The 17,356-nt window shown below is 35.9% G+C and overlaps 1 protein-coding gene across 1 annotated transcript in view; it reads right to left on the bottom strand.

The window, feature by feature from the left end:
* LOC106803190 (scavenger receptor cysteine-rich type 1 protein M160) overlaps window positions 1-12,089 on the bottom strand; it is a 47,714-nt gene extending 35,625 nt beyond the window's left edge. The window contains exons 1-3 of the mRNA XM_087441925.1: window positions 12,059-12,089; window positions 3,670-4,018; window positions 1,723-2,090 (exon numbers count right to left, since the gene is read on the bottom strand). Coding sequence (XP_087298051.1) covers window positions 1,723-2,090; window positions 3,670-4,018; window positions 12,059-12,089 — 748 coding nt within the window. The remainder of the gene's footprint in view (window positions 1-1,722; window positions 2,091-3,669; window positions 4,019-12,058) is intronic.
* Window positions 12,090-17,356: the final 5,267 nt, after the last annotated feature.

Here is a 17,356-nt window from a genome sequence, read left to right as displayed (position 1 = left end):
TACCAAATTTATATCTCTAGTTCAGACCTTTCTTCTGAGAATTCCCGGTGGGAATATCTACCTATATATTTCCCAAGTACCTAAGAAATGTTCTAACACAGAAATCATCTTTCTTGTAAATGGTACCACTAGCCATCTGATTGCATACATAAGAAATTTGGGAAGAATTCTTACTCTTCTTTCTCCTTCATCTTTATATCCACATTTCATGGTGCTGTCAATTCTACATTGTAAATTTATCTCAAACCCATCTATTTACCTTGATCTTACTATTATAGCCCTAGTCCAAACCACCATGATCTTTTATCTGGACTCCGTCAGGAGCGTCTTAACCTGCTTCTTTGCATCCAAGCTTGGCTCCCATCAAGCTACTCTCCATTCAGTCAGGCCACATATTTTAATAATCAAATCTTATCAGAAATAATTATCTGTATAAAACTCTTCCAAGAATATCCTCGGTATTTAGGATAAGGTCTAAAACTCTTAACAAAGCTCCCTGTCTCTGGCTCCAGCCCTCAGCCTCATCAACTATCATTCACCTTGCTCATTAAGCTCTAGCCACAACAGTGTTCTTTCTATTCTTGGAAGCCACCAAGTTCTTTCCCATTTTAGGAGCACTATGTTCTTCCCTTTGCCTGAAATGCTCTTCCCTGAAATGTTGCTTCTCCTACTTCAGGACTCAGTGAAGCCAATTCTGAATGCCCACACTAAGTCAGTCATCCTATTAAGTAATCTTATAATACTCTGTTCCTTTCTTTCAAAGCACTTATCAGAGTTACAAGTCTATAGATGTTTCTAGAAGAGAGAATAGAGAATTCTAAAGACCTAATAGTCAGTTCTAAGTATTCTCCCTGACTTTGAACTACTTCAAGACTTTCACTTCTTTCAGATTTTTATCTACTTTGTGCAAGAAATCCACCAACATATGGAAGACAGAAAAATAGAAATTAAAGAACTTTTTAGCTTTCTGCAATTCTAAATATATCATTTCAGTCTGGTGATGTAATGATTGTAGGGTATTAATAGGGAAAAAAGGACTTAAAGATGACCCCCTAGATTTCTGACTTGAGGAATCAAGTGGGAGATAGTGTTATTTACTGAGCTTAGGAAGATTAGAGGATGAGTAAAGGAAGAATAATTTACTTTTGGAAACGTTAAGATTCAGGCACATTTTGGACATTTCATAGGCAAATGGATATACCTATCTAGAACTCTTAAAAAGCCATCTGGCCAAAAGAATTTTAATTGAGATGCGTTAAGCTGAAGCTATAAAAGTAGATGTGATTGCTGAGGGAGAGACTTTAAAGTGGGACGATCAGGGACCTAGTGCTGATGAAATCCAAGTTTTGGTAGCTGGAAAGAATAGAGAAGTGGTAAAACAAGACTAATAATGAGTGACCATAGAGAAAGAAGGGAAAACTACAATATTGTGTCAAGAAGTACCTTGAAAAAGGCTTTGAGGGGAAGGGACTGATCAGCATGTGGAATGCCGCAAAATGATGAAGAAATATTAAAACTAGAAAGGTACTTTGGATTTGCTAGGAAGAGCAGTTTTGAAAAAGCATTTAGGATAAATCCAAAATAGAGTAATTTTGGGAGTAACAAAAGTTTCTTGTAACTAGAGAAAATTCTTCTCCAGGAAATAATTGGCCTTTCTCCTTCCATACATATTCTTCCTAAACAAGTTGTTCCTTTCTTCCACCTGATGTCTTGGGCTCTTACCAGAACAAGTCAATGTGGCGTCCTCATTATGACTGCAGTCATGTATCCCCCATTTACGGTGACCACAGTCCCAGAGTGCTGACTCATTCCCACTACAGGAAATATTATCCAGCCAAATGGGGCTAGATGTAGCAGGGCTATTAACAATTCCAGGAAAAAAGAAAGCAGATGGACATCCCAGTTGCCTGCACACCACAGCAGCAACATTCAAGTCCCAACCATCATCACATACGGTGCCCCACTCTTCTTGGAATTTCACCTTCACTCTCCCTGAACAGAGGCTGCTTCCATCCACCAGCTTCAAATCCAGGGTGTCTTTACCTATAAGAAAGGCAAACAGACATGTCAGAAATGGGCCCAAGTTGAGTCTGAAATGAAATCAAAAAGATACTTAGAAGATACTCCTGTTACCAATGAAGTTACCAAGAATAAAAAGAAATCTATTAAAAATATTTAAAGGGGGCAGTATATGAGACTTTCTCCAAAACACGAATACACAGGCAAAGAAACAACCTAGGATGAAAATCCAATCGTTATCCTGATCTTTATTGTTTTGATTTTATTCTATATCTTGTTCTTCACAAATACTTTTTCTTTCAGTGTATCCAGCACATGAGAAAAGACACTTAAATCAAAGCTATTCCTAAGGTTATGCATGTAATTTATAAAATGACTAACCAAAAGATTACTTAAATTTAGCCTAGATTACTTGAAATAACATTTAATTTAAATTTGAAAATTAAGTTACTCCAGTATAGTATGTGGTAACCAAAATGATGGCATAATGGTTGAGCCAAAGAGAAAGCAGTGTAATGACCCTGACAGATTTTTGAATTATGGAACATTATTAAGGTCTCATCATGCCCGTGTTCATAACTATGAACTAACTTATAACTCTGACAACTTACTTACTGTCTATTTAACTAATGCAATATGCTTATTCATGGTTTATTTTTCTTCAACTATCTGTTTATTTCCTTAATGAATGAATGTGACTGATATTTCTTTATTTCTAGCACACATAGTATTAAACATATATTAAGCATTAAATTAGTATTGAATGAAATTAAATTAAAAATGAAAACAACTCTATGCTCAAACCTCATCAAATACTGCAGTTGCTGTATGATATCAAACACTCGTATTTTATAAAATAGGCAGTCAGTACATGCTAAATAAAAGAATGAATTATTGGATCTTGCTCTTTATATACAACTTATCAGAGAACACAAGAGTGTGTAAAACAAAAAATCATATACTGAGTTTGAAAGTGCCACTACCCAAGATTTTCAAGTAATTGTGTTTGTCTCCTGGATTTGACCCAAAAGTGAAATTTCAAGGCTGTAACAATTAAATTCAGCTAAAGTCATCAGTGTACTATTTCCTAGAATTATATTTTCTGCATAAAGCTAAAGAATAATACAAATAAAAATAAATAAGACCTACTTTTTCTGTCCTAATAGCACTTATAATTTAATGGGAGCACGTAAGTGGGAGTGGAGCAGAAAAGAAGGAAGGGATACAAGAGCTCATATTTTCAGTTCTAGAGATGTACTAAAAACTTTACATATATTATTTCAAACAAAGAAATGCATATATTAAAATATAAAAATTAAATTATGAACAGCAGCAAGATAAAGAGTATGGACAAGGTGAAAATTCTAAGTTGAAATTTATTCAATTAAGAGGGAATAAGATTTTATAAGGCAGATATTACATTGGTAACTGCAGTGCATATGCTCTTTCTCTCTCTCTCCCTCTTTTTCATTTCTATCTAAACTCAGTTATAGTTACAAAAGAAGAACAATAATTAGACATTTCTTTGGAACAAAGAAAAAGAGTAGAATATACCTCTCTACTTCTCCCACAAAGACACTATTAGTGTCTGAATAGATATCTCCAGCTTCCAGAAGAGGCTCCCTGAGGATAGGTCTTACCTTACCTTACCTTACCTTCCTACTCTGGTTAGACTTACCATAACAGCTTATGCCAACATCCTCTCTATGACTACAGTCATGGCTTCCCCATTCCTTGTGCTGGCACTCCCAGAGAGCTGATTCATCCCCATAACAGGAAACATCATCAAGCCAAATTTTTCCATGTCCAGTCATGGCATTTCCAAGACCAAGTTTGGTGATAAAAAATGGGCATCCTAGCTGTTTGCACACAACAGTTGTTTCAGTAGTAGTCCAACCATCATCACACACCGTCCCCCACTCTCCCTGGAATTTCACCTCTACTCTCCCAGAGCAGTGACTATCTCCACCAGTCAGCCTCAATTCCAGATCTGTTCCATCTGCAGGAAAGACAGAGACACAAATTAGAGGTGGCAAAGATTAGAAGGCAGAAATAATACAAGTAGATGAGACCAATAATGATAATTTAGTCTGAATGTTATTAGGAAAAGTGAGGGAATCTGAGGTAAAAAGCTTTGATGAAGAGATAACAATCTTGGATTTTTTTCCATAGAAAACTAAAAATCACTTTACAGCATGGTCTCATTTTGCATTCTAAAGTGAAAGTGACAAGAGTAGGAAGGAAATTTTCCTTTTGATGCTATTCCCATCAATATAAACCGTAGTAAAGAAAATGTTTGTTTTTGCACAGGCAAGCTGACAAGGAAGTACTTCAGCTAGTCAGTTTCAAAATAATCTATACTTGAGGATTATACTTCATATGTTTGAAAAAGATATTTTACATTATTTAACTTAATAATTGCAAACATCTTGTAAGGTTGACAGAATAATCTTCACATTTATAGCCTACTCAATAAAATCTATATCATTAAATACTTTTGGATATTTATAGCCCCAAATATTTTAAATACATACTAAAATAAGCCTTACAGGAAAATATTTAGTTATCCATGCATGATTGTAATAAGTTACACTACCTTCCCTAGTCACAGCTATTGGAACAATTACCTCAGGAGGCATCAGTCCTTTGGATGACCAGTGACTATTCATATTCCTTGCCTTGAAAGTTTCAAATGAAAAAATGGAGAATGATTTGGATAATTTTGTCATTGAAGCCATGATACCAAGTAGAGTTAGCATTAACCCAAATCTATTTGCAAGCAAAATTTTTGAGTAGCAGACATTAGAATTCAATTGGGAAACTGATTTGAGGAAAGAGAAGATTAAAGCAACCATGCCTTTGCAATACAAAACTTTATGGTGATGAGTTTTATGACTATGATGATGGTGAGGGACTGTGATAGTAAGAGTAAGTGAGGAAAAGAGAGATAGGCAATAAAGAGGAAGAAAGAGAGAGGAAATAAAGGAAGAGACAGTCACATGGAGATAGAGAGAAACAGAGAACCAATATAGAGAGAATATAGCAGGTAAGGCTTCCCAGTTCTGAGTTTCCGTCCCTAATGGCTCAGCTAGAGTCATCTCACCAGATATCACACTACTGTCTCTGAAAGAGGATTGTGAGTTAACCAGACTCTTCATTAAGTCTGGTCCCATTTATACTATATCCGCCAGGATAACTGGAAGTTTTGATTTGCTGATATCCCTCTTTACCAGTACCTAATACTGCTGATGTTTCCTATTTCTTTGTATATGGACACTTTTCTTTTTAGTTGACATTTGTGGACACATTCTAATGCCTGTGCTTGGATCATATAACTCTTAAATCTAATTAAAGCTCTTAAAATTATAGTTAGGAACATCAGAAAGATGGTGGAAAAGGAGGCTCCTGAATATCCCTTCCATGGATGCAACAAATCAACATCTATAGATGATTCAATTCACTCTGAGAGCAATCTTGAAACTAGTTGAGAGACTCCTACAAACCAGGTGACTGAGAAAATACCACACTGAAATGGATAGGAAAAACTGAGACACACTTGTGTCATAAACCCCACCCGTGGCACAGTGCCTTACAATCAGGAGGGAACACCCAACTCCCACATTCTCCCTGAGGAATGAAGGATTTGGACCACACATCTAGCATCCCAACTTTTATGGCTGCTACTCAACACACTGGCTCACAAATCACCTAGCATTAAGAGCTGATGGAATTTGGCATTCATGCGTCCCACAGAATTGCAGAAAACAAAGAGGCCATTTCAAACAGACCCACAAGAACTTCCTGTGTTTGTCTTCCCTAGCTCAGTGCAGAATAAGCAGGCAAAAACACTCAGATTCCAGTTTCTCACTGTAATGGATTTGACTGCACACTTTTCCAGCTGTTGCCCAAAGGTTGGGTTTCTAATTAGCCTGCATTTGAGAGCTGATGGGCAAGTGATTAATAGCCCTCTGGGAAACTGAACAGCAAGTGAACACGTCCCATACCTTCTGCCTCCTGGCTTAGTCCAGCAATAAAACCAAGTCTCTAGCTTCTTCTTAGAAGGAGCTTGTCCATACATCTAGTGCCACAACTTTTATGACTCCCACCAAGGGACTGGCTCCCAAATCACCTAGTTCTGAAAGCTGATGGGGCATATAATATGCCATTCCTCTGTGACCACAGAAAACAAAGACATAGTTTTAAATGGGTGGTGCATGAGAACTTCCCACAGCTATCCACTTGGGCTCAATGCAAATGAAGGAGGCAAAAATGCCCAGTTCCAAGGTTCTCTCTAGATGGGGTTTGACTGCACACTTTCTCTGCTATCACCCAAAGGTCTGGCTTCCAACTAGCCTATATCTGGGAGTTTACAGGGTACGTAACTAGTAGTCCTATAGGAGCCTGTACAGGCATGTGGACACTTCTCTCACCTCCTCCCCACAGCTTGCTCCAGCAATAGAACCAAATATCCAGCTTCTCCCTAGAAGGAGCTTGTCCACACATCCACTACCCCAACTTTTAGAACTGCCATCCAAAGGACTGGCTCCTAAATCAACTAGCTCTGGGAACTGACAGGCCTAAGCATTTACAAGTCCACCAGAAAGAAAGACAACAAAGAAACTGTTTTAAATGGGTGTATAAGCACTTCCAGTGGATATTCTCCCTGATTCAACACGGAGCCAGTAGGCAAACTTACCTAGCTCCCTACTTCTCCCTGAAAGTGACTAGACTGAAGTCTACTGTTCTGACTTTCCCAGCTGCTGCCTGAAGGTTGGGCTTTCAACTAGTCTGTAGCTAGGAGCTTATAGTGCAGGCAATTAGTAGTCCTCCAGAGCCTGAACAGGCTTGTGGGAACTTCCTTTGCCTTCAGCACTTTGATGGAACTGAGCACACTCTAATCTGTGGGGGTCAATAAGATCAAAGATGGTAGTTTGACAAGCACAAAGGTTTGAGAGGCACCTAGAATCTCTGGCTCAGTTGACTGGTGACATTTATCTCCTACACAAGGCTGGCCTATCAAGACTTGGAGAGGTGGCTGTTTTATCTAATGCATAGAAATGAACATGTAGAGTCAAGAAAAATGAAGAAGCAGGGAAGTATGTTCCAAAAGAAGAACAAGATAAATTTCCAGAAACTGACCCTAATGAAACAGAGATGAGTGATTTACCTGAAAAAGAATTCAAAATAAGGACCATAAAGTCACTCACTGAGATTAGGAGAGAAATTTACGAACAAAGTGAGTTTTTAAGAAAGAGATAGAGAACATAAAAAAGTACCAAATAGAAATTATAGACCTGAAGAATACATAACTGAACTGAAAAATTCAATAGCAAAGTTTTATCGATTGATCTAGCAGACTAGATCAATCAGAAGATAAGATCAATAAACTCAAAGACAAGTCATTGGAAATCACCCAATCAGAGGAGCAAAAAGAATAAAAAAGAGTGAACATAGCTTAAGGGACAACATGAATGGAGCAATATATGCATTATGGGAGTTCCAGAAGGAGAAGAGAGAGAGAAAGGGGCAGAAATCTTATTCAAAGAAATAATGGTTGAAAACTTCCCAAACCTGGGGTAGGAAATAGATATCTAGATGCAGGAAGTACAAAGAACACCACATAATATGAATCTAAAGAGACCTACACTGAGATGCATTATAATTAAATTGTCAAAAGTTAAAGACAAAGGGAGAATTTTGAGAGCAGCAAGAGAGAATTGACTTGTTATGTACAAAGGAACCCCATAGAACTATCAGTGGCTTTTTCAGCAGAAACTTTAGAGACCAGAAGGGAGTAGGATGATATAGTCAAAGTGCCAATGAAGGATATTATACCCAGTAGACCTATCCTTCAAAAAATGAAGAGGACTTCAGAAAAAGACTTTCTCAGATGAACAAAAGCTGAGAAAGTTTATCACCACATACCTGTCTTATGAGAAATGCTGGAAGAAGTTTTTCAAGTTAAAATGAAAGATTGCTGAACAGTAACATGAGAGCATTAAAAAAGGATGAAACTCATTGGTAGAGGTAAATATATGGACAAAACAGAATATTGCATTTCTGTAACAGTGGTGGGTAAATCACTTTTAATTCTACTACAAAAATTAAAAGATAAAGTATCAAAAACAACTGTAAATGAGTTATGTTAATGGATACAAAATATAAATAGATGTAAATTGTGACATCAGTAGCATACAATGTGGAAAGAAGAGAGGTAAAAGCAGAGAGCTCTTCTGTCCAGGTGAAGTTAAGTTGATATCAGCTTAATATAGACTGTTATAACTTAAGGTATTTTATGTCAGTGCTTTGGTAATCTCAAGGAAAATATCTATGGAAGTTACATAAAGGAAAAAGAGCAAGGAATCAAAACCTAGCAATACAGGAAGAAAAAAAAAAGAAACACAAAGAAACACAGCAAGATAGAAAAAGAGGGACAAAAGAACTACAAGACAAATAGAAAATGATCAACAAAATATCAATAGTAAACCTTTGCCTATCAATAATTATTTTAAATGTAAATGAACTAAACTGCCCAATAAATAGATACAGAGTGGTTGAATGGATAAAAAACTTAGATCCAATTCTATGCTGTCTACAAGAAACTCACTTTAGATTCAAGGACACATATAGGCTTAAATTAAAGGGATGGAAAAAGATATTCCATGCAAATGATAACAAAAAGAAAGCAGGAGTGGTTATATTTATATCAGACAAAGTAGACTTTAAGTTAAAGATTGTATCTAGAAAAAAAAGGTTGTTAAATAATGATAAAAGGATCAAATCAACAGAAAGATATAACAATTGTAAAAATATACACCCCAAATCAGAGCACCTAAATATATAACACAAATATTGATAGAACTGAAAGGAGAAATAGACAGCAATATAATAATAGTAGGAGGCTTTGATACCCCACTTTCAATAAAGGATAGAACATCCAGACAGAAAATCAATAAAGAAACAGTGGACTTGAACAACACTATAGACTAAATGTACCTAACTTACTATACATACAAAACTTTTAACCCAACAGCAGAAAAATACACATTCTTCTCAAGTGCACATGGAATAATCTCCAGGATAGATCACAGTTTAGGTCATAAAACGCGTCTTAATAAATTTAAGAAAATAGAAATCATACCAAATAATTTTTCCAACCACAATGTTATGATACTAGAAATCAATAACAATAAGAAAACAGGAAAATTCACAAATACATGTAAACTAAATAACACACTATTAAGCAACCACTGAGTCAAAGACAAAATCAAAAAGGAATTAAAAAAAATCTTAATACAAATAAAAATGGAAACAACTTACCAAACTTTACGCAATGCAGAAAAAAAAATACTGAGAGAAGTTTATAGAGATAAAGGCTTAAATTAAAAAAGAAGAAAGATCTCAAATACATAACCTAACTTTATATCTCAAGGAACAAGAAAAAGAACAAACTCAAACCAAACTTAGCAGAAGAAAGGAAACAATAAAGATCAGAGCAGAAATAAATCAAATAGAGAATAGAAAAACAATAGAAAATATCAACAAAAGTAAGAACTGGCTTTTTAAAAAAATAAACAAAATCAACAAACCCTCAGCTAGACTAACTGAGAAAAAAAGGGAGAAGAATTAAATAAATAAAATTAGAAATGACAGAGGAGACATTACAGTGGATGCCTCAGAAACGAAAAGGATCATAAGGAATTATTATGAACAATTATATGCAAACAAATTGGATATCTAGAAGAAATGGATAGATTCCTAGAAATATACAACCTACCAAGACTGAATCAAGAAGAAATAGAAAGCCTGAGCAGACCAATAACATTAAGGGATTGAATTGGTAATCAATAACCTCCCAACAAGAAACACCCAGGACTAGATGGCTTCATAGCTGAATTCTACCAAACTTTTAAAGAAGAATCAATACAAATCCTTCTTAAACTCTTCTGAAAAATAGAAATAAAGGGAATACTTCCGAACTCATTTTGCGAGGCCAGCATCACTCTGATAGCAAAACCACACAAAGACACCACCAGAAAGAAAACCACAGGTCAATAGCTCTGATGAACATAGATGCAAAAGTTGTCAATAAAAACTAGCAAACAAGTTCAAAACACATCAAAAAGATTATATATCATGACCAAATGGGACTTATCCCTGGGATGCGAGGTTGGTTTAACATAGGCCACTCAATCCATGTGATATACCACATCAACAGAATGAAATACAAAAACCACATGATTATCTCAACAGATGGAAAAAAAAAACATTAGACAAAGTGCAACCTCCACTCATGATAAAAAAAAAAATTGCAAGAAAATAGGTAAAAACAAAGTTTCCTTAGCACAGTAAAAGCCATTTATGAAAAGTCCACAGCTAATATTGTAATCGATGGGGGAAAACTGGAAACTTTGCCTCTAAGATCCAGAACAAGGCAAGGATGCCCACTCTTGGCCACTCGTATTCAACATAGTACTGGAAGTATAGCAAGAGCAATTAGACAGGAAAAATAAATAAAAGCTATCAAAATTAGAAAAGAAGAATTAAAACAATCTCTATTTGCAGATGACATGATCTTTCAGGTACAAAACTCTACAGACTCCACAAAAAACTATCAGAACTAATGGATGAATTCAGTAAAGTTGCAGGAAACAAAATAAACATGCAAAAATCATCTATATTTCTTTACTCCACAATGATCTATCTGAAAAGGAAATTATAAAAACATATATGACATTCCATTTATGATAGCATCAAAAATAATAACATACTTAGGAATAAATTTAACCAAGGAGGTGAAAGATCTGTACACTGAAAATTATAAAACATTGATGAAAGAAATTGAAGACACAAATAAATGGAAAGATATCCTACATTCATGGTCAGAAGAATTAATATTGTTAAAATGTCCATTCTAACCAAAGCCATCTATAGATTCAATGCAATCCCTATTAAAATTCCAATGCCATTTTTCACAGAAATAGAAAAACAATCCTAAACTTTGTATGGACCCATAAGACCACTAATAGCCAAAGCAATCTTGAGAAAGAAGAACAAAGCTGGAGGCATCACACTTCTTGATTTCAAACTATATTACAAAGCTATAGTAATTAAAACAATATGGTACTGGCATAAAAACAATCATATAGACCAATGGAACAGACTAGATAGCCCAGAAATAAACCCAAACATACATAGACAACTACGTTTCAGCAAGGTAGCCAAGAATACACAATGAGGAAAGAGTAGTCTATTTACATTTTTAAGTGGTGTTGGCAGAAATGGATATCCACATAGAAAGGAATGAAACTGGACCCTTATCTTACACCATACAAAAAAACAACTCAAAATGAATTAAAGACTTAAATATAAGACCTGCAACTGTGAAACTCCTAGAAGAAAAAAAAGGAAAAAAGCTTCTTTAACGTTGACCTTGGCAATGGTTTTTTGGATATGACACCAAAACCTCAGGTAATAAAATAAAAAAATAAACAAGTAGGATTACATCAAACTAAAAAGCTTCTGCACTGCAAAGAAAACAATCAACAAAATGGAAATACAACCTGTGAATTGGGAGAATTATTTTGTACCATTTGCAAACCATATATCTGATAAGGGGTTAATATCCAAAATATATAAAGAACTTATACAACTCAATAGCAAAATGACAACAAAAAACCCAATTGAAAAATGGGAAAAAGACATGAATAGACTTCTTTTACAAAGAGGACATACAGAAGGCCAATGGGCATATTAAAAAGTGTTCAACATTAATAATTATCAGGGAAATTCAAATCAAAACCACAATGAAATATCACCTCACAACTGTTTGGATGGCTATTATCAAAAAGACAAGAGATAACAAATATTGGCAAGGATGTGGAGAAAAGGCAACTTTTGTGCTGTTAGGGGAACTGTAAAATGGTACAACCACAATGGAAAACATTATGAAAATTCCTCTAAAAACTAAAAATAGAACTACTGTATGATCCAGCAATCCCTCTTCTGGGTGTATATCCAAAGGAAATTAAATCAGTACCTGGAAGAGCTATTGACACTCCCATATTCATCGCAGATCACATTATTCACAATAGTGAATAATGTGAATAATCCCATTATTCACAACAGGCAAGAAATGGATACAACATTGTCTGTCAACAGATGAATGGATAAAGAGGGTGTGGTATATATATATGTACGTGTATATATATATATATATATATATATATATATATATATATACACACACACACACACATATGAATATTATTCAGCCTTAAAAATGAAGGAGATTTATGACAACATGGATGAACTTTGAGGTTCCTACCATTTATGACAACATGGATGAACCTTGAGGATATTATGCTAAGTGAAATAAGACAGACACAGAAAGAAAAAAAAACTGAATGATCTCACTTATATGTGGAATATTAAAAAGTCAAATACATAGAAGCAGAGAGCAGAATGGTGGTTACCAGGGGCGAGGAGTTTGGGGAAATGGGGAGATATTGGTCGAAGGGTATAAAGTTGCAGTTATGTAGGATGAATAAGTCTAGAGGTCTAATATATATCTTGATGATTATATTTAATAATACTGTGATGAATACTGAAAATTTGCTAAGGCAGTAGATATCAGGTACTCTCACTACACACACACAAAGTAGCTAGGTAAAGAGGTAGATATGTTAATTAGCTTGACTGTAGTAATCTTTTCACTATGTATATCAAATCATTATATTGTACATTGTAAATATATAATTTTTATTAAAAATTGTAGTTGGGAGTGATGTCAGCATTATGGTGGAGTGAGTTTTCCCATAAACTCTTCCCCCGATAAGATACAATAAAAGGAACAGTCACAGACCAACAACAGACTCCTAGACAGCAAAAGGCAAGATTGGAAATACCCACCCTGCTGCACATCTGAGAATGGAACGTGCTGGCTCCTGGAGGAAGTGAGGAGAGGTAAGGAGAACTCCTCTTCCTCCCCATCAGATCAGCAATCCCAGTCTGCGTGGCTCCCAGAGAGGGGGGAGGGGCTGCCCTCTTCGAGGAAGCTGTAGCTCTTCCAGATCTCTCAGCCAGTGGGAAACTCCCACACAGAGGACTCAGAACTGCTATGGGGTACCGTCAAAATCTGAGCACACCAGGAGAGCAGATAACGAGGGGTGAGTGAGAAGCCCCCCATGCCAGGGACGCAGTGGGCAAAAGAGAGAGCCACCCCCACCCCCGCCTGGCAAGCGAGACCCTGCAGCTCAGCTGACCAGACCAGAACAAGCAACTGGTGGATCATAGCGAACAGCCAGGGCAGAGCACAGGGGGCTCAGATTACACAGCCCTTTACCCGCACACAGGGGCAGAGGGTGGAAATTGCAAACAGATATTTCCAAGATGAGGAAAAACAAAGCCAACACAGGAACCACAATGCAAAGATACATGAAATCACCAGACCAGAAGGAAAACGACAAGCACCCAGAAACCAACCCTGAAGACACAGAAATCCATAACCTAAATGACAGAGATTTCAAAATAGCTATCATAAAAAAACTCAACAAAATACGAGACAACACAGACAAACAATTCAATGAGATTAGGAGTTTCTTCACAAAAGAGATTGAAATCATAAAGAAAAACCAATCAGTGCTGATGGAGATGAAGAACACAATGGAGGAGATAAAGGAGAATCTGGAATCTTCTTTAAAGAACAGAGCTGACAATATGGAGGAAAGAATTAGCATTTTAGAGGATAGGAATACAGATATGCTCCAGATGGAAGAGGAGAGAGAACTAAGACTAAAAAGAAATGAAGAAAGTCTCCAAGAAATATCTGACTCTACTAGGAAATGTAACATAAGAATTATAGTTATTCCTGAGGGAGAAGAGAGGGAAAGAGGAACAGAGAGCCTATTCAAGGAAATAATAGCTGAGAACTTCCCAAATCTTGGGAAGGAGCAGGAAATACCAGTAAGTGAAGCCAACAGATCACCTAAATACATCAACAGGCAAAGGCCCACTCCATGACATGCAGTGGTAAGGCTGGCCAAAGTCAATGACAAAGAAGCAATATTAAGGGCAGCTAGACAAAAACAAAAAATAACATACAAAGGAACTCCCATCAGGCTCTCAGCGGATTTCTCAACAGAAACTTTACAGGCTAGGACAGACTGAAATGATATATTCAAAATACTGAAAGACAAAATCTTTCAGCCAAGAATACTCTATCCAGCAAAAAATATCCTTCAAATATGATGGAAAAATTGTAACTTTCCCAGATAAACAAAAGCTAAGGGAGTTCATGGCCACAAGACCCCCACTACAAGAAATACTCAAGAAGGCCCTCAGGTCTCAAAAAAAAGAAGAGAAAGAGAATATAAAGCTTGGAGCAAGGAGAAAAATAGGTAGACAAACTCAGAAAAATAGTAGATCTTGACCGGAATAGGTTAGCAACCACTTAAATACTAAAATCAAAGATCAAAGGAAGGAATTCACCAAAAATAAATTTAACCTCATCACTGTAAACACACACCCACAACACAAGATAGAATCAGGTATAACAAGAACGACTTACAAGGGGAAGAGGAAAGTGATTGATTTGACTTAGTATAAGGAAATAGGAGGCCATCAGATAGTGGACTATCTCATACACAAGATTTTTTATACAAAACTCAAGGTAACCACTAAACAAATAATCAAAACAAAATCACATATGATAAACAAAGAGAAAACTAGAAGACTCATAAGACAGAATAACCAAACTGAATTGGCAGTCTGAAACAAATGGGACAAGAAACTAAGGAAATGCAAAAGAACCAGAAAATAAGTGACAAAACAGCAACATTAAGCCCTCATATATCAATAATTACCCTAAATGTAAATGGATTGAACTCTCCAATCAAAAGATACAGAGTGGCAGGATGGATTAAAAAGCAAGACCCAACAATATGCTGCCTCCAGGAAACACATCTCAGCTCTAAAGACAAGCACAGGCTCAGAGAGAAAGGATGGAAGACAATACTCCACGCTAATGGCAAACAAAAGAAAGCAGATGTTGCCATACTCATATCAGACAAAGTAGACTTCAAGATAAAACAGGTTAAGAGAGACTAAGAAGGCAAATATATAATGATAAAAGGGACACTCCACCAAGAAGACATATCACCTATAAATATATATGCACCCAACATAGGATCACCAAAGTACATAAAGCAACTATTAACAAACCTAAAAGGGGACATTAACAACAAAACCATAATAGTAGGGGATCTTAATACCCCACATACATCAATGGATAGATCATCCAGACAAAAAGTCAATAAAGAAATAGTAGACTTAAATGAAAAACTGGACGAGATGGACCTAGTAGACATATACAGAGCACTCCATCCAAAAACAGCTGACTACACATTCTTCTCAAGTGCGCATGGAACATTCTCAAGGATAGACCATATGTTAGGAAACAAAGCAAGCCTCAATAAATTTAAGAAGATTGAAATCATAACAAGCATCTTTTCAAACCATAATGCTATGAAACTGGAAATCAACCACAAAAAATATACTGGGAAAGTTACAAAAATGTGGAGATTAAACAACATGCTACTGAACAACCAATGAATCACTGTTGAAATTAAAGGAGAAATAAAAAACTATCTGGAAACAAACAAAAATGAAAATATGCCATACCAAACCATATGGGATGCAGCAAAAGTGGTCCTGAGAGGGAATCTCATAGCGATACAAGCCTACCTTAACAAACAAGAAAAAGCCCAGATAAGCAACCTTAAATTACACCTAATAGAACTAGAAAAAGAAGAACAAACAAAGCCCAAAGTCAGCAGAAGGAGAGAAATAATAAAAATCAGAGCAGAAATAAATGAAATTGAGACCAAAAAAACAGTAGAAAGGATTAGTGAAACAAAGAGCTGGTTCTTTGAGAAGATAAACAAAATTGACAAACCCTTAGCCAGGCTTACTAAGAAAAAAAGAGAAAAGGCTCAAGTAAATAAAATTAGAAATGAAAGAGGAGAAATTACAACGTATACCACGGAAATACAGAGGATTATAAGAGAATACTATGAGAAATTATATGCCAACAAATTGGACAATCTAGAAGAAATGGATAAATTCTTAGACTCATATGACCTTCCTAAACTGAACCAAGAAGAAATGGAGAATCTGAATAGACCAATCACAAGTAAAGAGATTGAAATAGTAATCAAAAACCTCCCAAATAATAAAAGTCCAGGACCTGATGGCTTCTCTGGTGAATTTCACCAAACATTCAAAGAAGATTTAATACCCATCCTTCTCAAACTATTCCAAAAAATAGAGGATGATGGAACACTTCCTAAATCATTCTACAAGGCCAACATCACCCTGATACCAAAGCCAGACAAAGACAATACAAAGAAGGAAAATTACAGGCCAATACCACTGATGAACATAGATGCAAAAATCCTCAACAAAATATTGGCAAACCGAATACAGCAATACATTAAAAAGATCATACACCATGATCAAGTGGGATTTATACCAGGGACGCAGGGATGGTTCAACATCTGCAAATGAATCAATGTGATACACCACATCAACAAAACAAAGAATAAAAACCACATGGTCATCTCAATAGACCCAGAGAAGGCATTTGACAAGATACAACATCCATTTATGATAAAAACTCTCAAAAAAATGGGAATAGAAGGAAAATACCTCAACATAATAAAGGCTATTTATGACAAACCCACAGCCAACATCATACTCAACGGGGAAAGACTGAAAGCCATTCCTCTGAGAACAGGAACGAGGCAGGGCTGCCCACTCTCACCACTCCTATTCAACATAGTACTGGAGGTTTTGGCCAGAGCAATTAGGAAAGAAAAAGGAATAAAAGGAATCCAAATAGGTAACAAAGTGAAACTCTCACTATTTGCAGATGACATGATTTTATGTATAGAAAACCCTAACGAATCCGTTGGAAAACTATTAGAAATAATCAACAACTACAGCAAAGTTGCAGGGTACAAAATCAATCTACAAAAATCAGTTGCATCTCTGTGTGCCAATAATGAACTAACAGAAAGAGAGCTCAAAAAGATAATACCATTTACAATTGCATCAAAAAGAATAAAACATCTAGGAATAAATCTTACCAAGGAGGTGAAAGACCTATACAATGAAAACTACAAGACATTATTGAAAGAAATTGAATTGACATAAAGAAATGGAAAGACATCCCATGCACATGGATTGGAAGAATAAATATATTTAAAATGTCTATATTACCTAAAGCAATCTACAGATTCAATGCAATCCCAATCAGAATCCCAATGACATTTTTCAC

Source organism: Ceratotherium simum, chromosome 17 (genome assembly GCF_057802395.1).
Source record: "Ceratotherium simum simum isolate JZ-2026a chromosome 17, ASM5780239v1, whole genome shotgun sequence".
Classification (NCBI taxonomy): domain Eukaryota; kingdom Metazoa; phylum Chordata; class Mammalia; order Perissodactyla; family Rhinocerotidae; genus Ceratotherium; species Ceratotherium simum.
The sequence above is the reverse complement of the archived record's forward strand: the minus strand, read 5'-3'. Positions and strand labels throughout refer to the sequence as shown.